General features: G+C 46.0%; 1 protein-coding gene across 1 annotated transcript; it reads right to left on the bottom strand.

Annotated features, from left to right (window-relative positions):
- Positions 1–10,304: 10,304 nt before the first annotated feature.
- UBE2V1 (ubiquitin conjugating enzyme E2 V1) lies at positions 10,305–16,148 on the bottom strand. Its single transcript, XM_029085103.1, has 3 exons — positions 16,005–16,148; positions 12,586–12,711; positions 10,305–12,199 (listed from the first exon to the last, which is right to left on the bottom strand). The coding sequence occupies exons 1-3, from the start codon at positions 16,047–16,049 to the stop codon at positions 12,053–12,055; spliced, it is 318 nt and encodes a 105-aa protein (XP_028940936.1). The 5' UTR covers positions 16,050–16,148; the 3' UTR covers positions 10,305–12,052.
- Between the last annotated feature and the right edge of the window lie 5,672 nt (positions 16,149–21,820).

The following is a 21,820-nucleotide window of genomic DNA, read 5'->3' as shown; positions in this document are numbered from 1 at the left end:
CCACCCTGAGTCCTGCCAGGCGCGAGACTTGACGCTCCTCCCTGCACTGGCCAGGAAAGCACAGCTGGATGCCAAGGCAGAGACCACAGCTGCCCTCCACACGTGTCCCCAGGAGAGATGCCAGGAGCTGGGAGGGCAGAATGAGGGGAAACCAGGGAACCCCTATGAGAGAGCCACCAGCTTCAGGGAAAGGGACCTTTCCTGCAAGGGGAGGTTTGGGGAGCCCTGCGATGGTACAGACAAGGAGGTTTTGCCCCCCAGCATCTCTTTGCAGGGGGGTCACTGGGAGGAGGTGGTCTGGGCAGGGCTCTGCCCCACACGTACGGGGATGCTGCAGCACCACGAGTGAGGAGGGACACCCAGACTTGCACCTGCACGGGCAGAGAAACCAGGGCACATGTCCTACAGACACGGGACAGGGAGATGGGACGAGCTGCTGAGGCTGGGGCCACGCAGGAGGTGCCTGTCCCAACCCCCCCAGGCTCCCAGCATGACCTTCAGCTCCGGGACCCGGGTACCACTCAGGCTCAGCCCCTCCACAGCCAGCAAGCCCTGCTGCCCTCTGACACCCCCTCCAATCCCAGCCAGGGGGTCCCACCGGCCACGGGGGCCTGGCCCCTCCCCGGGGGTTGCGTTACCACCCTCCAGTTCTCCAAAACCAAATCCTTGTTTTCCCGAAAGGCAGATGCCCGCTTCCAACCCAGGGCAGCATTTTTCCAGCAGCTGGCCCCAGATTTCTGCCTTGACCAACAGGCACTCGGAGCCACCTCGGCTGCCAGCAGAGCCCACTGCTTATTTTTCTTGGCAAATGATGACTCCCTCAAAGTTGTTAAACCATTGAAAATAGCTAATAAGGTTTTACTTAATTAAATGGCGTGAGGCCTCACAATGCCAATCGTCACTTTTTCCCTTTGCTGCAGCATCCCAGATGGGGGTTACCCAGGCCTTGCTCGGGACGGGGCGTGCGCTGAGGAGGGCTGTGGAGCCACGGATAAATAGTAATAATTATTAAAAAAAATCTTTACCTACCCCTTGTCTTTCCTTTGCTTAAATCAGGTTATGTCTGGATGACAAAAACACTGCTTGGAAGTCAGGATTTGGAGCAATACAAAGGGGAGTCTTGTCTAAAAAGACTGGCCGGGAGTCAAAGCGGTGAAGCGATCGCTGTCCGGGGCTGTTTGCACAGCAGCGGCTCCGAAATCGTATTTCACTGCAGCAGCAGAGAGTCTTCATCGGGTTTCTCCAGATTTCAGCTTGGGTCTATTTCTTGCTGCAAGGTTATTAAAAACACTTGAACCTGAAACAGTCTCATTGTGTCCACACGTTTGCTATTTATTATTATAAACAAGGGTGTCAGGGCCATTAAAAATAAATCGAAAAGGGTAAAAAATGAGCAAGAAATACAAGGAAACGGAATTATTGAAAACACCCATTCCAGCATCCAGGGCCGACAATTCCCACTCAGAGGAATGCCTTCTGTGCTGGAGAGAGGGAAAATAACTTCTCATTTTTCTTTTCAACCCAATTGCATCCTTTTCCCAGCTGGGGATGCCGAGCTGCAGGGAATGGAAAGAGGAATGGATCCAACTCCCAGTCCCAGATCCGACTGTTCCTGGGCTCCGATGGGGATTAGTGCTGGCACGCATTCACTGCCACCAAGGGATGGGAACGTGGTGTCTCCCAAGCACATCACCCACTGCAATCCCACCGGCTGCCAGCGCATTTCGTGCCCCCACGAGTGCGCCTGAAAACCCCTCTGGCTCATCGGAGCCGGGCAAGAGATTTCTGCAGCAGGGGTCTGTGGTGGGGGCTTGGCCAAGCAAGAAATGTGGGTGAAACCAACACGGTGAGAAATCCATTGTCACCCTTCAAAGGGCTGTAGGGGCAGCACCTCCACCTCCCCAGCAGGAACATCCCCAGGAGCAGGTCCTGAGGTGCTGGTCTGGCAGGATGCAGGGCTGGGGTGCACGGGGGGGATCAGCACCGGGGTGCGGGATTACAAAGGATGTGTGGGGAGTGATGTTAAAGAGCAAAGGCCCAAAAATCCGTGGTTACAACTGAACTGTGGGAGCTGCAGACACAAGATGGGGTCCTGCCAGGGCAGCAGCACACACACCCCGGGGTTAAACAGTTGGGAACGGGCAGCTTCCTTCCACCACTCTGCTCAGAGCATCTCAATTACTTGACTTTCTTAAAGATCTTAAAAAAACAGAGAAGCTGCGTTCTGCTCTCATTCGCACCAGGACATGTCAAAAATATCAGTGTTACTGTACACAAACACTGAAAAACTGTGCTTGTGGAATTAAGAGAGTTGTTCCCAAAAGCAAGAGCTCTCGGCTCCAACATGGGAGGACACAAAGTGCGAGTTTCAGCAAAGCAGCTGGTAAGTTCAGGCACATCTGCACACGCTTTGGGGGGGCAACATTTAACTAGGTGGCCCAGAGCACCCCTTCACTCTGACAGCCTATTCCCCCTCAGGCATCCCCAGAGCAGAGCCTGCCCAGAGGCTGGAGGAGGGTTCCCACCCTTCACATCACCCTTCTGGGAGCAAGAGCAGCCAAGTGCCTAACACGCGTTCAGCCAGCCCATCGCCCAGCTCTTTCTGCCTCTCCCTGCAAGTTACTGGTGAGAGCGTTAATGTGCCACAGGGCAGAGGCACCCCTGAGTGGGGTGAGGGACACCCCAAAGCAGAGCTCCCCCATCAGCAGTGCCTGACGAGCCAGGTCCAGCGTGCTGCCGATGGTGGGACAGCCGAGACTGTCAGGCAAGAAACAGCACGAGCTGGGGCACAGTACCTCAGCACCGCTGCTTCTGCCAGCTGGTCTGGTAACCTCATTAACAACATGGCTTGATGAGTTCTCCTGCCCATAAACCCAGCGCAGTTCACACTCACCACAACAGCCACCCTCATCCTCTGTTAGCAAACCCTGTGGCCACTCTCCCGTCTCCAGACAGATACCAGAATCACACCCCTCCACGCCACGGCGTCCTCCTCAAACCTGGTTGTACTCCAGTGTTTGACTTTTACTGATGCTAACGAGTAACGATCTGGCAACGGGGCATATAGGGCAGCAGGAACAGAGCAGCTGGTGCAGGGGCTCTCTGCCCCGCTGAACCTCACTGCTGTAAAGTGAGTTGAGGATGTTTTTAGAAGCAGCAGGTCAATCTGTCTGGATCATGTGTCCTTCAGGTGGTCTCCATGAAGAAAACATGGATGGTCTTTGCAAGGAGTAACAAATCCACACCTTGATGTTAGCTGAATACTTGTTAATAAGAAAGAGGGTGCTGAAACCCATTCCCACACTGCTGCTTCTCTGTACATAGGAGAGCCGCACGCTTTCACAAGGCAACAACAGGAACCTTTGCTTTGTCAGGATTGATTTCATTATTTTGCAGGTTTCACCCAATTTATGACTCTACAGTCCCTCTTCTTTTGTTTCCCTTCTAACTAGCACAATGCAACCATCACAATTGCATTGTAGCAAGTGGAGACGTGCAGCAAAGCAATCCTGCAAACCGTGCCCCGAGGTGAGCTCAGCCAGGTGAGCACAGCCAGGTGAGCTCAGCCAGGTGAGCACAGCCAGGTGTGCACCAGCGGTGGGGGAACCAGAGCCGGAGCCAGTGCACCCCAGCTCAGTCCTGAACGCCGAACAAACTCGGGTGTTTTACCCTTTGACACACCACCACCAGGTTCTGCTTATTGACTTCAGCTTCCTCTGGTGGAGCTGAATTGCTGCACAGGAGTGAGAGGAGTCCCCTGCTCAGACACGCAGCCGGCAGACAGACTGAAGGACGCAGGCACATGGACATCATGGGCAAGCAAGGCAGAGGTGTAAAACAACCTCCTTGGACACAAACCCCCCTCTGCCCACCCATCATCTGTGTGTCAGCACCATCCTGGTGCCTCTGACCCTGTGATGCTGCCCAGCTCAGGGCTGCAGCCTCTCACGCCCTAACACAAGGCACAGAAGGAGCTGGCTGGTAGGAAGGTCACGAACAACACAGGAGCAGAGAGGGGGAAAAACCTTCATGACAAGCCCAGGGCAGAAACAGCAATCTCTGGTCTCAGATTCTCACTTCCGAGCAGCGTGATTGTGGATTGTACAATAAAAACCACACGTGGGGCTTATCAGAGTCACTCCAGCCTCAAACCTGAAAACCGGCACATTTCTGCCTTACAAAGAGTCACTGCTTGTAAATAGAGATAATGGATCTAAACCACAGCATGCAAACTGATCGGACACCACCTCGCTCCGAGAAGTTGATTTAAAAGTCTTATTTTCCAAACTTTTTAATTATTATTACTATTATTACAGGTAATTACACACCCCACGTCGCAATGCCATGAGGCCGTTAGAGGGATGGGTTCAACTTGCAGGTCACGCACAGGCTGTGCAAGCAGCCTGGCAGCTGGCGGGGGGAGGCAGGACCGTGCCTGCCTGGGTGGGAGCAGCGGGCACTGAAGGGAGCAGCCCACGGGAGTGCTGCCCACCCGGGGGAATATCACCCACCCAGGGGGAATGCCACCCACCCAGGGGGAATGCCACACATCCATTACGAGCCCTTTTCGTCACTGCTCCACAGTGACAGGGGAGGGTTTTGACAAGCAAGAAGCATAGACTGCCTTGGCCTCCTCAGGTTTGTCAGTAAATGAAGCGATGGCCCTCAATTTCAGGAGTTCCTGTTCAGTGCCCAACACAGCAAACATCTCCCATGGTGATATTTTGGGGGTTTTCAACCAGAGCTATAAATACACTGTATTTTGGGTGTTCGTTATTTCAGCGAGTGTTTGGCCAGGTTGACTGTCCCCAGTGAAGCTGCCAGGTGCTGGATGAAGACACCACCTTACACCAACCCTTCCAGCCTAAATGCCAGAATTATTTTTGTTAAATCCAGCCTAAATACCTGAATTATTTTTGTTAAATCCTCCCTTTTTGCCCATGACCTTAAGACCTGTGGCTTTCAAACCTTTCATAAGAAAAAACACCTGCATAAAGTGAACTCCCCCACCACATCTCACCCTGAGCTGCTCCAGCAGTGATCCCAGGTAATTCGGGGCAGGGGCTATTTGGGGAAGTGAAGCCATCACAAGATGGGCAAGCACGACATCATCCCCACACACCCCCTCCCCATGATGCTGCGGCAGCGGCTCACCCCAATGGGTCACCCAGGCAGACCCACGACATCCTCTCAGGTCGTGATACAGCAACTCAAAAGGCAGGAGAGGGCGGTGAAGTGCTGCCCTCACTGCAGGCACCAGCCCCCAGGGGCAGACTCACCCCCTGCACCCAGCCCCAGTACACTGGTCTGTGAACACAACCAGCTCCCAGGGGCAGACTCACCCCCTGGGCCCAGCCCCAGTACACTGGTCTGTGAACAGCATCTGCCTCCGCAAACAACCATCCCACACCTCCAGTGGGACGCAGCTTTGGCGTGAAGTGCTACTCGGTTTAGAGCTAGAGCAGGCGAAGTCTGAGAGAACCAAAGCATTAAAACCTGATGAAAGTTATGGAGAGCCTGGGAAGGGGCTTGTTTCATGCCAGTGGGAGACCAGAAAGGGTCATTTCTCATCGCTCGTGTTTGAACACCAAAGCTCACGGGTGGCATTAAGAACATTTCAGAAGAACCATGCATCAAAAACTCATTCTGTTTTTTTTTAATACATGTAATAATTAAAAACATGGCTCTGCATGCTGGATTTAATGAAATCCTCCCCTTCTGGCAGGCCTGCACAAGCCAAAACCAAGCTTAAAATGAGTGGACAGTGACCCTTCAGAAGAAGGGACGTGGAAAGGGTTTTTGTTGTACTTGCGGGGCGAGAGGAGGGGAAGGGACACAGGACCTGGGACTGTGTTTTGCTGGGAAGCATGACGACATCCAGGGAAGGAAGGGAACACTCTCAGCCTTCTGGTCTAAATTATCTGCTAACACAAATAATCAAATTCCAGGGACCACACTGCTCTGGCGCCACTAGAACAAGGGGGAGGGCTGGCCCCAGTGCTGCTCGAGCAGGTGGCAGCCCGCGTCTGACCCGCTCGGGAGATTCAAGTGCGATGTACAAAATACTGATGCTCTCTAAGGAAGCCAGCATCGCTCGCAGTATCGTGGGAAGTTTTTAATGGCTCGCTCAAGGCAAGGCCTCTGAAATGTTTATATTAATACTTACATGTTGGATAGCCACTCATTTGGTCTCAGCTGGAAACCAGTCCAAACAGCTGAGAAACATCTGGCCGCTAACCTTGGACAACATCTGATCTGGTAGCCCAGGGACTTAAGAGGTCTCTTTGGAGGGACAGAAGTTTGGCAGACACCTCACCGAGATCTCTTGTTCTGCTGCGGTTGTTTCTCAAGTCCTGCTCGGGCTCCGGGATGACACATACAGCCGGCGTACATCCCGATCCCATGTACACAGCACCCGAGTCTCCGTGATTGCAAAAAGCTGTCATTAAATATTACTCCTAATTTCCAGGAAGGCTCCTGAAAGTGTGTGACTGTGTGTGCTCCCCCTGCCCTGAGGAGAGCAAAAGCAGCCGTTGGGCAGCTCACACAAACACATCTCCCCGTTACCCTGCCCCAGTCTGCGTGCGCAGGATCGGTGCCACCAGCCCTCCAGCCTTCCCTCCTCTCCATCGTCCCTCTGTCTGCGCTTATTGCCAACAAACAAGCAGATATCTGCCCCAGAAAGCCTCCATAAGGCAAACAAAAACCCTGTCTTCTGTAAATCTGGAGACTACTATCAGGCCAGTTATGAACACTGAGCAATGGTTTTAGAGCAGCTCTATAAAAAGAGCGAGTGGAAGGGAAAACAGACCCATCACTTCTAATGAAGATGGCTTAAAAGTTTGCTTCCCTTTTCTCTCAAAAATTCCTGCTTGTTTTTGCTGTTTTCTCCTCCCCCTCCCCAAAAGAAATGTCAGCTTTGGCTATCCTGAAACATTCTTTGGTGAGCAGAGAGCTAATGAAATAATACAACATAAAAGAATAAATGTTGAGCAATGGAGAGGGGAAAGGGACTTTTAGACAGATCATTTGACATTTATCCTCCCCTCCTATTACCCATCAAGGTACCACAGGGCATTCTAGACGTGTCAGGGCAAAGCCACCAACAACCTGGCTCGACAGACAGAAAATTAGGACAGGACCCACATTTCTGAAAACCCTTTGTAGGCTTTATTTAAAAGGAGATAAGGATGAAAAAGGTGACAAGATGCTTGACATATAAAATGATGAAAATCTAGCTTATCTCCTTATCTTCCACGTTGTCTTCTGCTCTTTGCTTTTTTTGTTACAACAAATGTGGGATACATCGGGGTGGGGGGAGAAGTAAAGGCACAAGCACCAAGGACGTAGCACCAAGAAGGGAGGACTAAGAAGATGCTCAATAAAGGCTAAAAATGTCTCTTTCCTAGCAGAGGCTGAGCGCGCTGGCTCTGCTCCAACAAAGCACTTAAGCATGTGCCTAACTTGAATTTGACTTCACTGGGGCTCTTCACAGGCTTAAAAGTTAAGCACATTCTCCAGCATCTGCTACAGAAAGACCAGAGAAAACGAGAAGCTATTAAAGGACCTGAATCTTGGTCAACAGCAAGGTTAGCATGCTTTTGGAAAGCATCCTAGCCAAGGATTAACACAACATGGCAATTTCCACTGACTTAGGAAAACTCTAAGCCATCAGAAAGAGCTTCTTAAATTACTGTGTATAAAAATTAGATATTAAGAATATCACTAACAAATTCTCTTTACCTTCTTTCAGCTCTAGGTAGGTAAAGCCTGAAGCAGACACATATTTACAGGTACATGCAGAACTGGAACTTCCTTGTTTCAGCGTTAAGCTGATGCCAGCTTGAAAAAAAAAATAGTGAATTCACCGTGCTGTTTCTTGCTGTAGGAAACACTGTCCTGTAGGTAAAGCCCTGACCTCAACCACCTAACGGCCAGTTCCCACAGACAGCAAGGAGAGCCACAAACAGCTCCGGCCAGACACTACAAAGGCTGGTGCTTGGCAAAGGAGTAAGGACACGTCCCACTACATATCTCTGCTGGGTTTGTTTCCCTCGTTAGAACTGACATAACTGAACAGTGCTGCTCCGCACGGCAGCTGCCCTGCAGTGCCACAGCAGCTCCGGATCACGGCTCTGAGGCAGCGCGAAGATAAAGCGCCCGGAGCAGCCGGTCCCCTGGTCAGGCTGCGCCCGGGGCCGACGGGAACCGCCACACTCACCGGCTGCTCCTCCTGCTCTGCATCCTTGCAGGACTCCAGGGTGAATCACAGACAGTGCTGGCGCCTCGCAGAGCGGCTGATGACATTTTTTTGACTTAAAAATTATTACTCCAATGAGAGCTGAAGGAACTTTAAATTCCAAGCACTGCAAGGAGTTGTAGGAGTACAGAAAAGGCGTATTTAAGCACATACTCCCTACATACACACATGGAACTTAATTACAACAAAGAAAGAAGCAAACAACAATTAGTCTTTATTAACAATTAAAATCTCACTGCGGTGCTGGTTTTCCCCCTAGCAAGTTAATGCCTGTACAGTGAGAAAGTTATGATAAACAGGCTTTTAAAATTGAAATTGATTCAGGATAAATATGAAAAGTGGTTCCCACAAGATGACTTAACATTCCAATTGAGCAGCATTTGCACCTTACTCAGACCCCAGCCTTGTAAAGCTTGCTGGCTCCCTCTACCGTCTTCATACTTCACACCGAGTCAAAAGCTCGCTCCACACCCAGGGAAAGCACTGGCAGGTGACAGCTTTTTATTGCAAGTGTCCAGCACATTTGGTACAGGATGGCTCACACCACCTCTGCAGGAATCTCCTGCTCCAGCCAGTCTCGTCCCCACGCGCCGCTTCAGCCACCTCCAGCAGCAGCTCCTCCAGGGAACTGCATTTATTATATGGCCAATCTAGTTATTTATTATCCTTTCATATCTTTCTCTCAAGAGACACTGGTTCAGGACATAAACTAAGGGTCAGCAGGGATCAACTACACACTCTGCCTCTGCACTGCCAGAGGCAGGATAAATACAAGTTAAGAGACCGTTTTGTTTCCTCACCTCATTTCTGAAGCATAAACAAGCAAGCAGGCTGTGGGATGACTGTTCTCTCGTAGGTCACATACACTGACAAAGCTACAACACGTAGATTCAACAGCAGCTGACTCTTAGGACATTATTTTTCCACACCAGTCCTGCTCGGTTGAGAGCGGAACAGCAGTGCACTGGAGCACTGATGTGTCCAAAGAGTGCAAATCCTAGGTAAGAAAATTTTACAATGAACCCTCCCCCCTTTTTTTTTTAAAAAGCACCACCCAACTTTATATGGCAAATGTTGTTACCACATGGCTCTTGCCAGCACAGCTCCTGGCAGAGCACAGCCCAGGTCAGGGTGGAAAGCTCTAACCTGTACAACTTGCAAAGCAAAACAGTTTCAAGGTTTTAAAATTGTTACTTGAAGTAGGAATGTTGGGGGGTCCCCAAACATGCACCAACCATATCCTCCTGAACAGGGCAAGGGCACTCCTACAACAGCTCTGAAAAACAGAGAGAATCAAGCAGCACGCTATAACGATCAAGCATTGTTCTGATTCCCTTTTAACATCTTTAGATACTAAACTATTTTAAATAAATACACACACACAATGCTGACAACGTATCAGTCACATTGTCTTCACAGATACCCTCTGAGCTACCAAAGGACTGAGCAGTATTTCAGGCTAGAAGCCAGCAGCAAGTGTCACAAAGTTTCACAAAGGTCATTCCCTTTTTTGTTCCTAACCCAGGAAGAACCTTGTTTCACCACCACTGAAGTGAATGCACCAGTACCTTCTGGCAATCCTCTGAAGTGGAGATGCTTTGCACTTGCCAAGGCCAAAATTTCACAGCCCTTTTATCCAGATTGGAGAGAAGGACAGTTTTTTATACTTCACTATTTGAGGGAAAACAGGTAAAAAATTCAGGTTGTGAGGTTCTCCTTGAACTTGACAAGGCATAACACGAAACTGTACAGGGGTCGATTTCCTCAGGACTACAGCACATACAGGTCACTGCAATAACAGCATCTTCAGACAGCACACGTCTCTAGAAGTTCATTCCATCAGCTCCTTAGCATCACGTAACGTTACCAACTGCCAAGTCTACACAAGCCTGAGGCTTAAACTGAAACTAAATGTTCTCCTTGGCACAGCAGCAGCAGCTGGATAGAGACAATTGCCTTTCGCCACCAGTTTACATACTGTTAGCTAAACCTGATCTGTAGGAAGATACTTCCAACAAATCAAGAGTTCCATAAGGGATCAAAATTCTAAACATAAATACAATTAAAGCCTTCTAATATTAATGCACACTTTTTATTATATTAAAATCAGGCAATGGTCTGATACAATAAAAAGGCTGCTTATGGAATACTGTTATGTTAAACTTTAATTACAGAGGATGTTAAATCCTTACAACTAATATTTTCCTCAAAAGAGTTAATGGAAACATCAATTGTTCATTGACTTCATAGCTGCTGCTTTAAAATGTGTTTATTTTTCCTTTTTTCCTTTTTTTCTTTTTTTTTTTTAATTTTTTTTTTTACACAAACACTGAATTTGTCATAAAACTTAGGACACACTAGGTTGGTTGTACGTAAGCTTGCATCCACATTTCAGCAGTTAGTGGTCCAAAACAGTAAACCAGAAAAGGCAGTGATTTGCCAGGATGCAAAGCCAGTTAAGGTCCTTAATCTGCTGTATGCACCACTTCCCCAGAATCTTCACTGAAGAGATTTCTAAGACTTACAGAATCCTAATTATCATCTCCTATACTGATTTGATTTGTCTGTAGTCGTCGTATCTTTAGAAGGGCCAAACATAAGTGCAACACTTCTTTAATTAACATTCTTGGGTCAATCCAAAGCACCAAAACACAACTATTTGAACTGGAGTGCGTGTTCAGAATCTCTACGTGCAGAGTTTCCCCATTAAAGTTTGGCAGCAGAAGATTTCGGCAATCCTGGTAAATGACTGCTCTTTTCACCACGTCAAAAGCCTATCTAACAACATCAGCTGTGGCCAGCTTGGCGGTGTGGCAGCAGTGCTGGAGGGACAGGGGAAATCCAAGTTTGCGAGCAGAATAGATACTCTTGTTTCCCAGGCTGGTGAAGACTAAATTTGTTGCAAAATCAAAACGATAAGCAGGAGGGAACAGGTCAAGTTATTGCCCCAACGCTTACCCCCGCTGGCCAGGGGTGAGAAGAGTCACAAAGAGGGGCAAAAAGAAAGCAGCACCCCCACTAAAAAGAGGGGAAGAGGGAAGAGATTAAAAGAACCCTGAATCCCTCACCCAAAGCCCACGTCACTGGTGAGGGCGACCAGGAAGAGAAATACAATCTATGCCTTGGCCAAAGGGAAGAAGGAAAGCTTGCCCCAGATTATCAGGGCATTTAAAAAAAAAAAATTAAAAATAAAAACCCCAAAACGACCACAGTCACATTCAGCCTTTACTAGAGAGAGCACAAAGGGAGGGATGACTGAGGTTAGCACACATCCCCATTAGTAGTCCATAAAGCCCAGTGTAGTACTGGAAGCAAAAACCTTTGTGTCTACTCTAATAAATAGCCCTGAGCTTCGACTCTATTGCAAAGGACAGAAAAAGGAAAAAAAAAAAACCCCAACAAACCAAAACCCAGGCCAGACACACAGCAAGGTGATTGTGGGATGTATGCTTTCACAGTTAAGTTAGATGTGCCACACTGGTCTTGACAGTAATAAATTTAAATAGACTTTTCCTGATACCAGAAGTTCAGCTATGTGGACAGTGGTTACAAGACAGGATTATTTGTTATATCACAACTTATATTTCAAATGAAAAAAAAAAAAAAAAAAATTAGTATCATTTACAGTATCTCAAGAAAAACTTCCTTTGAATGGGAACTTTCTTTCCAGTATTTTGAGGTCTACAAGATGCATCTAGAAAATTTACTACTGTGGAAAATGAAGACAGCTTAAATTGAATAAGGGGGGCATGTTGTTTGTTTTTTTTTCTTTTTTTTTCTTTTTTTTTTTAATTAATTGCTGTAACATTGTCCTTCAGGTGGCTGAGGAAGTTTCATATTTTCTTTAGACATCATTAGACGCCGAAGCTCTTGCAGAACAACTTTGATACTATAAGAATTCTGCCATTTTGCTAGGACTGATATGGCTCTGGGGTCCACCTAAAACAGACAAAAAGACCATTCCTGTCAGAACTGGTATGTTTGATGCACTTAACTCCCCCACACACCCTCCAACTAAAGATCCTGTCAGAAATCCGAGTGGGAGAAAACAAAGAAAGCAAAAGCAAGTGGTTTCCTAAAAGCGTAATAAATCCCTGCATGATGCAACTATTTATGAGTTGCAAAAGGGCAGGAAAAGTCAATTCTTCGTTTGATTTCAGAACACACTTGGCTCTGTACTTCCCTTCTACCCCCCTTTCCTTCTCCTCAAAGCAAATTGTACCAGCAAACAATAAGCAGTTAAGCAAGTTGCAAGTATAAACAAAGTGTTACTTTGAAGCTGCACATGAAAACAACATTAAAATGAATAAAAACCAAAAACTTACCACTCCATTAGAACTATTTACTCCATTCATATTAATTTTTGTTACAAATCTTACAAATGGAGGTGCTTCTGGATACTTAGGCCCACATTCTATTTTAAGGCTGTATATTCTGTTTTCATAAATTGTCTGAGGGGAAAAGAAAAGAGGGAACAATTACACCAGGCAGTTCAATAAGCATTTGGTTAAAACAGTGGTTAGTTTAGGGACATGCACACGACTAAATGTAAGGGCAGCCACTTAAATACTAGACTGGCTACCTCTGCTTTGGGTTCATTTCATAATATTCAGAGTATCAAGTGCTACCTCTTCAGGGTAACTGGTACTGGTCTTTTAAGCATCAAATTTTCATACAAGGAATGAAAATGGCATTGTTTCCCATTCACCAACTGACATGATTTTTTTAAATCACCATAAAGCTCAGATACCTACTTTTCAACCAATCTTTACAAAGCAGCTCTGGTTTATCACTTCACTAATCAGACACGCTACCTTGAAACTGAAGCCACAGCTTTAGCTCAGGCAACTATCTAAAGTCAGCCAGTCCTAGAACTGCACTTGAAAAATATTCTTTGCTCACAAACCAATGTGCCAGTTCTCAGAAAAGGGAAGGCTCCAAGATGCAACACATTGCAAAGTACATCCTGATCCCAAACAGCATTATCACTCTGTCTCCACCGCAGTAACACTCAGATAACAGCTAAGAGAAATCCCGGATCATGAGTTTTTAACTAACCACTTAATGGGTACAGAAGAGAGACAAATGTAACAAGGCTACATCGATTCTTCAATATTTAAAATTAATTAAAAGAAACGACAACAACAGTTAATGTCAGTCTGCATTCTGAAAATAACTATTTTTGATGTGCTGATCTGGTGCAGCCTGGCACGGAGCTCCAGTGAAGCTGGGCAATGCAGGCAGCTAACAGAAGTATACAACAGGAATGGGATCATCACGGGGAAGTTTAGGCAGGCAAGCTCTCCAGATTTACAGCTTCTGACACAATTTCCTGCACCCTCAACATTGCAATGAACATTAAACTCACAAGACAGTGACCATGAGCAAAAATCCAGGCGAACGTGGGAGCACAGAAGCCCAGAAGGAGCCAGCAGCTCCTGCTCACCTGCGCCAGCAGAGCATGACAGCTCTACCAGGATCTCAAGAGCAGTTGCTTGTGTGTACAAAAACTTCTCAATATAAAACTCTTGTGCAATCCCTTTCAAGGGCCTGTTATGCCCCTGAACATCTTATTATTGCCCTTAATATTAATGAGCATTTTGATGCAAACCATTACCAAAAACGTAAGAGCTGCCTTCTGCAGTGGGACCTCTCCGTCACTCTGCCAATGCCCTGGCCAGACAGCCTTTCAGATGTCCAGCCAGGCTGGTGACAAACTCAACACTCTCAGAAAGTTTTTGGGTAATAATAATAATTAAAAAAAGCCATCCCACAGCTCTGCTCGGCCTGTCCAGGCCTCTGACCGAGTCCCTGGCTGTGCCTTGGGCACGGAGCCGTTAACAGCCCGGAGCTTTGCGCAGGTTTTCAGGGTCTTGGCAAATAACTGCGCCACGTTAAGACCAGTGAACAGAAAGCCCTGAGCACACACGTGTCTATAGGTAATATAAAATACGTGCAGATAAAGCTGAGGCTTTGACAGTGCCACTGTTTTTAAATAGCTTGTATAAACAAGGTGAATCACTGGCTGCAAGTCCATCCACACGAAGTCCGGGCAGGAGAAGCACGCTGCCATGTATGGTAGCAGGGACACGTATCGAGCTGCACCACCATTCATTTTTCCCTCCAGGATGCCCAATGTAAGATTCTTCCACCTGCTAGAAGTGTGACTCATTTCTACCCAGAAAGAAATAGGATTTAATTTTTTAATTTTTTTTTCCAAAGCCAGTACTCTCACATCCTATTAAGGAAAAAAAAATGGTAATAATATAACTGAGTATGAACAGTGCTAAAAGCAGGACAGCTGCTTAGCAAACAAGTGACTGAAAGTTCCCAGAATCTCTCTCAATACAGCCTGCTGCTTTCAAGCAATAAGCTCAAAAGAAGTCAGGACACTTTTGGAAAAAAAATCTGTATTCGTAAGTGTGTCAGAAAGATAAAATAGGCGCAGCTGAATCATCTGTGATAGTCCTCTAGCCTTGGTTAGCAGTCTGACATGAGCTACAAATTTCTATCACTGCTGACAAGTCAACACGTGCCTGTTTGCACATTTCAGTTTCTATTTAATTTTCTAAATTAGATTTCAAGGTTGTTTAAATTTTCCATGAAGTGTATGCACACAGTGAGCTTTCTTCACAGTCTTAATGTAGGCTCATTAACACTCTCCTAATGTTCTAAATTCAAATGCTGTTCCAGAAAATTATTTGGGCGTATTATAAACAAACAAAAGGGTCAGGAATGGGGAGATGTTAACAATGGCAGATAAGTAAACAACACTTCTGGATGAGATAGAAAATACTGCACGTGTAACACCATTATAATATAATATCCTGTACAAGCTCATCATACTTCAGAAAAGGCAACTGATAGAATGGAAACACACGGGCAGTAGCATGATTAAAGGTCTGTAAAGGTTCCCATATAACAGACTGAGAACATTGGATCTATTGAGAAGTGACACTGAGGCCAGACACAGAAGACAACATCTACTGCTGCAGGCAGGAGCATCAGCTACTTGCACCTCACGGTAAGGACATTAAGGAAAGAACAGAGACAGACAGGGAAACTGGTGACAACAGATGAGACGCATAATTAAGTCCACAAGTTCACTGCCAGAGTGGAGACCCACAGTTTAGTGGGGCCTGGGGGGAGAAGAGAGGGAGAACACAACAATACTGCCACTAAGAGCAGCGGCATTATAAGAAGCTACTTTCAAAGAGAACAGTCAGACAAGAAATTGAATTAATTAGAATTTGACTTGCCTGAGTTAGGTGAAACTCTACAAGAGCAAGTCAGTACTGCTGCAATAAAAAACAACCTATAAACTCAACAAAATACAGCAAAAAGACTAGCAGGGCTGAACAAACCCACCATCTTTTACATACATTAGCTCCATATGTAATCTCACTAGCCAAAGGATTTCAAACTTTGCTGTATTCAAGAGTACAGGACACTTGAATCCTGGAATCTCAAAAGTTAGTCTTAATGAATCTGTAAGTATAAAGCACACACGTAATAGAAGTAACGAGAGAAGGGCACTAAAAATATTCCAAATTATAAGCAAAAAAATCCCCAGATACGTGAAACCCATTATTATACAGAACTGGAACCTTCAACATATACCACTTGCTAAAGTGTTTTCTCACTCATTTGTGTTTTGTTTGTTTCCTACTTCAGTGGTTAGATTAAAAGAAGAAAAGGGTGAAGAAAGTAACAGTACTATTTTAATATTTCAGTGGATACTTACTCTTGGAGGCCCAATAATCATTCCTGTCCATCTTGTAAGTGTCATATCTTCATCATCTTCAAGGCCCCAGCTAACTGTCCCATCACCTACTCCTTTCTGACCTTCTTCAAGTTCTTCCAACAGACGAAAATTACGAGGAACTTTTACTCCTGAAAACAATCAGAAAAATATTTTGAGTTGAGAAATCTAGTAAAGAAATAAAGCTAGAGTGATTTCACTGATACTTTTGGTCATTCCACAGAAAACAGCTTGAGTAAAAACATAAAAATGCCACCATTTTTGAATGACGATATTTCAATACTATGAAGAAGATATCCCCATATTTACCTTGGATTTTACAAGCAAAATCAGTGTATCCACAATTACCCCTGCTAGAAGGCTGACAGGCCAGATAGTAGGGCAGGCAGTAAAATGAAAGGAGGTGTCTGTCCATTCAGAGATACACACAGTATTATGGAGCTCTAATTAGCACTTGTCTACATGATTTATAGTGTAAAAATTTAGAAGATTCAACAAAATGACACCATGAGAGGCTTGACATCACTCAACTCATTCAAAGCTTTTAAAAGTACCATTCGAAGTAAATAAAACACTTCCATAACATTAGTAGGTTAATCTGAAGTTAATTTAAGTGGGCTTTGTCAGCAGCAACAGCATCCTTTGTACTTATGACCTCCACCACCAAGGAATTTCAGCACTTCTTAGTTGTTGGCACACTTATTCTCAAAACATACAGCAAAACAGGGAAATTTTCTTACCCCCATCACATTAAAGGAAAACAATGGCTTGAAGAGCTTAAGTGACACATCCAAGGTCACACACTAAGTCTTTGGCAAAGGAAGATCTTGAACCCAGACCACAGGGGACATAATTACTCATTCTTCTTCATGGTACCCACACCTCAGCCATCACAAAACATAAATACACTCTAGGCCATCACTTCTCCTTTGTATTGTGTTTGCGTGGCCAGGTTTTGGTAGCAGAGGGCTACAGGAGTGGCTTCTGTGAGAGCTGCCAGAAGCTTCCCCCACGTCCAACACAGCCAATGCCAGCTGGGTACAAGACGGACCCACCGCTGGCCAAGGCCGAGCCCATCAGCAATGGTGGGAGCGCCTCTGGGATAACATATTCAAGAAAAGGGGAAAAACCTGTGCAACACCAGCAGAAGCCAGAGAAAGGAGCCAGAACGGGCGAGAGAAACACCTCTGCAGACACCAAGGTCAGTGAAGGAGGGAGAGGAGGTGCTCCAGGTGCCAGAGCAGAGATTCCTCTACAGCAGGTGGCAAAGACCATGGTGAGGCAGGCTGTCCCCCTGCAGCCCATGGAGGTTCATGGTGGAGCAGATGTCCACCTCCAGCCCATGGAGGTCCATGGTGGAGCAGATGTCCACCTCCAGCCCATGGAGGTCCATGGTGGAGCAGATGTCCACCTCCAGCCCATGGAGGTCCATGGTGGAGCAGATGTCCACCTCCAGCCCATGGAGGTCCATGGTGGAGCAGATGTCCCTCTGCAGACACCAAGGTCAGTGAAGAAGGAGGAGGTGCTCCAGGAACTGTAGCAGAGATTCCCCTGCAGCTCACGGAGGTCCATGGTGGAGCAGATATCCACCTGCAGCCACATGAGCAAGTAGATGCCCAAAGGAAGTTGTGACCCCATGAGAAGCCTGCGCTGGAGCAGGTTCCTGTAAGGACCTGTGGCCCCATGGAGAGAGGAGTCCAGGCTGGAGCAGGTTTGCTGGCAGGACTTGTGACCCCATGGGGGACCCACGCTGGAGCAGTCTGTTCCAGTCTGAGTTTTTATCTTCTCATTACCCTACTCTGATTTGATAGGTAATAAATTAATTTTCCACAAGTTGAGTCTGTTTTGCCTGTGACACCAACTGGTGAGCGGGCTCTCCCCATCCTTATCTTGACCCACAAGCCTTTTGTCATATTTTTTCCTCCCCCTGTCCAGCCAAGGAGGGCAGTGACAGAGTAGGTTTGGTAGGCACCTGGTGTCCAGACAGGGTCAACTCCCCACATCCTTCCAGGTACCTGTGAGGCATGTCGCCCTCCAACAGCAACAGAATTATTGACAAGATATACTTCATAAAGTTATCTCTACTTGACATACAAAAAGGCTGGATTTGGGGTTTGGAGTTCCCCTGCCTGCCCCCCCAGTAGTACTAAGTTAACTATTCACCAGCACCTAGTAACAGAAAATCACAATTTATCCCCTTTTTCACTGTCACTTATTTAATACAGCAGGAAGAGAATGTGAAATCAGTCTTTCGGTGTATAAAGTGAACCCAGCAAACTTCTCAGTCAGAAACCAGTGCTTCCAGCAAGGCTGGGGCACTGAACTCTGAGGATGGCAGAAAGGGATCAAGGGCTTTGAAAACCATCTCTGTAGCTGCTTGGCAATATGGAAAACACAGAGGATCTAAGGTATTGTGAAATGTAGCTGTGCTTAAAACTGAGTAACTCTGGTAGCTTTAAAATACCTTTTAAATATATCAGTGATCTAAAGAAACTAAATGTCAGTGATGATTTTGCTGCAGAATCAGAGTTGCCCAGATTTCATTCACTACAAAGCAAGCATAAAAGAAACCAAGAAAGCAAACTACTAAAGGAACTCATTTTTTGGCCAGTTTGATACATATTAACATAACCACGTTCAAGAATATTCTGGAGAAACATGATTCAGTAACACAGTTGTAGCAACAATATGAAGAAAAACCTGGAATCAGCAAAGCAGTGTCAGAAGATGCTGGACCTGCCCTGGCTATACCAGACCTGTCATACCGGGGCTGCTGAGCTCAGCTCAAACACAACTCCACGCCAAATCTACATCTTCAACTCCCAGTGAGCCCATGCTGTTACCATGGCTGCTGAGGAACACAGATCTTTGGCTGTGAAAGGAAATGAGTCAGTTGGGGCTGGTGAAGCCATCACCATAAGATTAATCAAGCCCCAAATCCTCAGTGGTAACAGGATCTCTTGGGGATCACTGTCACTTCCCCTGCACAAAGAACTCCAGTGATTCCCTCCCAGTAAGTCTTAAAAGTAAGAAGTATGTGTCTTGTGTACCCAGGGCAGATGAAGGCTCAAGTACGCAGTTCATACCTGAATCATGACTGATTAGCCACCCCATTTTAATCATACTCCCAGTGCTCTGCATGCTGTAGTTAGGGAAGGCAGAGAAGAGAGCAGTTGAGCTCCAATGCAGGGGATAAGAGAGCTGGGGGGACAAGAGAAACAGATGGAGTACAAGTTGAAGGACAAGGTGCCACCTTTACTTACATGCACAATACCTATTTCACAATTTTTCTGCAGCAGATGCACAGCAGAGCTGCTGCTGGGGAATGACTCACGGCTGCGCGATGCCTGAAGCTGCTGTCTGAGCTCCAGCCCTGCCTGCTGGTGCCCCAGGAAAGAAACCACAATAGAAGGGCAAACAGGAGACAAACAAAAGGTCCTTCTGGATGAAGAACTCCACCCTTCAGTCTGACACAGCAGCTCTTCGACAGCGCAGGTGATGCCGCAAAGGAAACATCCGTGGTTATTATTAGAAACCCAACCTGAGCCTCTCCCTGCTCACAGGAGCAATGAACCAAAGCCAGCTGAAGATCCGCCTCGAATGGGTCGTGTTGCCAAAAAATACTCTCTCTTCTGGACAACAATATCATGATGCTTAACAAGCATCATCTCAGTCTCTCCACTTCAGTACTCCCTATTTATCAGCGGTGCAAATATAATTTACTGATATTTACTTAGACCAAAACAAATAACCTAGGAGGAATCAGATTTATGGTAAGCAGACATAGGCCACACACCAAAGAAGGGAACAAAAAATATTGCCTGTCTACCCTTCCTCTGAGCATCATGCACCCTGGTCACCAAGTGAGGCAGGAACCCTGTGTGAAGAAAATGATGTGATCACATAATTAAAAATTACATCACCACGTATATATTCGAGGAGGCCACAACCAAGGCTGAAAGGCAGCCTTCATCCTCACATTTGCTAACCAGAGCTAGGCTTGGCTTTACAACCTGACATGAAGAGAGCTAGGCTTGGCTTTATAACCTTACTTTATATCCCAGCTCTCTGAAGATACAGCTGCTCTGATTCACGCTGAATCAGAGCCATAAGAGAGTCACACAGGATTTTAGAGTTCCCTGAAAAGTCTGAGGTCTACAGAGAGTTAGATCCTTATACTGAGCACTGGCTCCTATTGCATGGAAAAAGTTAACATCAATGATTATTAATGCCACAGCAACTGCTCACTGTGAGCACTACAGGAGCATCAGCAGCAAAGGGAGGTGGGAAAAGTGAAGTACAAGTATTCAAGCTTTTATGGACTTCACAGAATATAAAATTATCATGGGAGATGGTTGATCACTTCACAACAAACCACCCTGTTCAACAGCATTGTTGCCTTCTAAAAATGTTTTACTCCAGTGCTAAAGCTCAGGGGTATAACATGGAAGACCAGCACCTCAGTCACTACAATTTCAGAGTCACATCAAAGATGGTATTTCAGCTCCCTCACTGACATGTTCTCAGGAGATCCTACAAGAAAAACACATATATACACATAAAATACTATGGCCATATGATCATAGATGCTTTAAATAATTTCTAAATAACCTGCCCTTAAGCAAAGCAGAATAAAAGACCAGATTCACCCTTTTGGTCAGCCTGGAAAGATGCACAAAGGCATCAAGCCAATCCTGTTTCCTCCTCATCTGCAATGGCCTGGAGCACTCATGGTCAGCTACCACATCCTGCTGGGACCCGAACCTCAGAAACCACACAAGCTTTATCACTTGTGGTCATACACAAATACATCATCATAATCATGTTTGCTGTCCACCAAATCCCTAGAAAGTGATCTGATCTGTTCTAGGCATACACAGGATTTGCCAAATAACTTCCATGGCTAAACCATGGCAGATTCAGAGCTGGGAGATGTCCTGCGCCAGCTGACACAGCCATGAGTCAACTGCGTCTCATCCTCCCACCCCCCAGTAAATACCTTGCATAATCTTTTTAGTGTAGTAATAAGAGACTTTCAAGGCAGTAACCAAACAAACCTGTTTTTCTAAGAGTCCTTCATTTAACATAAGAAAATCTAAATAAAGTAAGAGGCAATTAAAAAGTAATCAAGTTGCTGAAAGTACTTTCAGCCATGCATTTTAATTTAGTCTTCGCTAAGGTTCAAGCGGACTCTCAAATAGCAGCTTCATTTGATACAAAAATACAGTAATATCCAGACAATATCTAGACAACCTACTTCATTTGCAGCTTGCCTGACCACACAGAAATACTCCCAGAAACTGAACTGAAAAAAAAACCCATTTCAGAGTAAAAGGAGATATTTACTATTAATCACAACAGCAAACCTATGAAAGCTAAAGTGTAACTGTACTGACAAGGTAGGATCTCCAATGACAGATTCGTACAGCCTTCCTAAAAGTTCACCTTTTAGTAATTGTGCATTGTGAAGCCTCAACCCCAGACACTAGTTTATCAGTTACAAAAAGTTCATGAAATATTTTTATGGCGAACTAGAGAACAGAACTAAACCACAGACTGAGATTTTCAGAAAGCCAGGAGGTGGCTGTACAGAGTTGAAAGCTGCAGTTAAGAAGCTGCTAGGTTTTGGGTGATATAATCTTCAGCCTTCAAACAGAATCAGGATCTTCTATTTTCCTTTGTCAAAAATGTCACCCAACACCAGTGCTGCCAGACAGACCAGTACTGATGAGCTTTCGCTACCACGACACCTCACAACCCAACTGTTTTCTAAGCTATGAGTTGCAAGACTGAGAGAC

The sequence above is a fragment of the Antrostomus carolinensis genome, unplaced genomic scaffold, assembly GCF_000700745.2.
Source record: "Antrostomus carolinensis isolate BGI_N321 unplaced genomic scaffold, ASM70074v2 scaffold22315, whole genome shotgun sequence".
In the NCBI taxonomy this organism is placed as follows: domain Eukaryota; kingdom Metazoa; phylum Chordata; class Aves; order Caprimulgiformes; family Caprimulgidae; genus Antrostomus; species Antrostomus carolinensis.
This window is presented reverse-complemented; position numbering and strand designations above follow the sequence as displayed.

Excerpts from the sequence above, each read along its gene's own strand:
- UBE2V1 (XM_029085103.1), bottom strand. The coding sequence starts at position 16,049 with ATGACACTTACAAGATGGACAGGAATGATTATTGGGCCTCCAAGA. Across the intron at positions 12,712-16,004 it reads TGATTATTGGGCCTCCAAGA|ACAATTTATGAAAACAGAAT; the intron begins GTAAGTATCCAC and ends TTTTCCCCTCAG. Across the intron at positions 12,200-12,585 it reads TAAATAGTTCTAATGGAGTG|GTGGACCCCAGAGCCATATC; the intron begins GTAAGTTTTTGG and ends TGTCTGTTTTAG.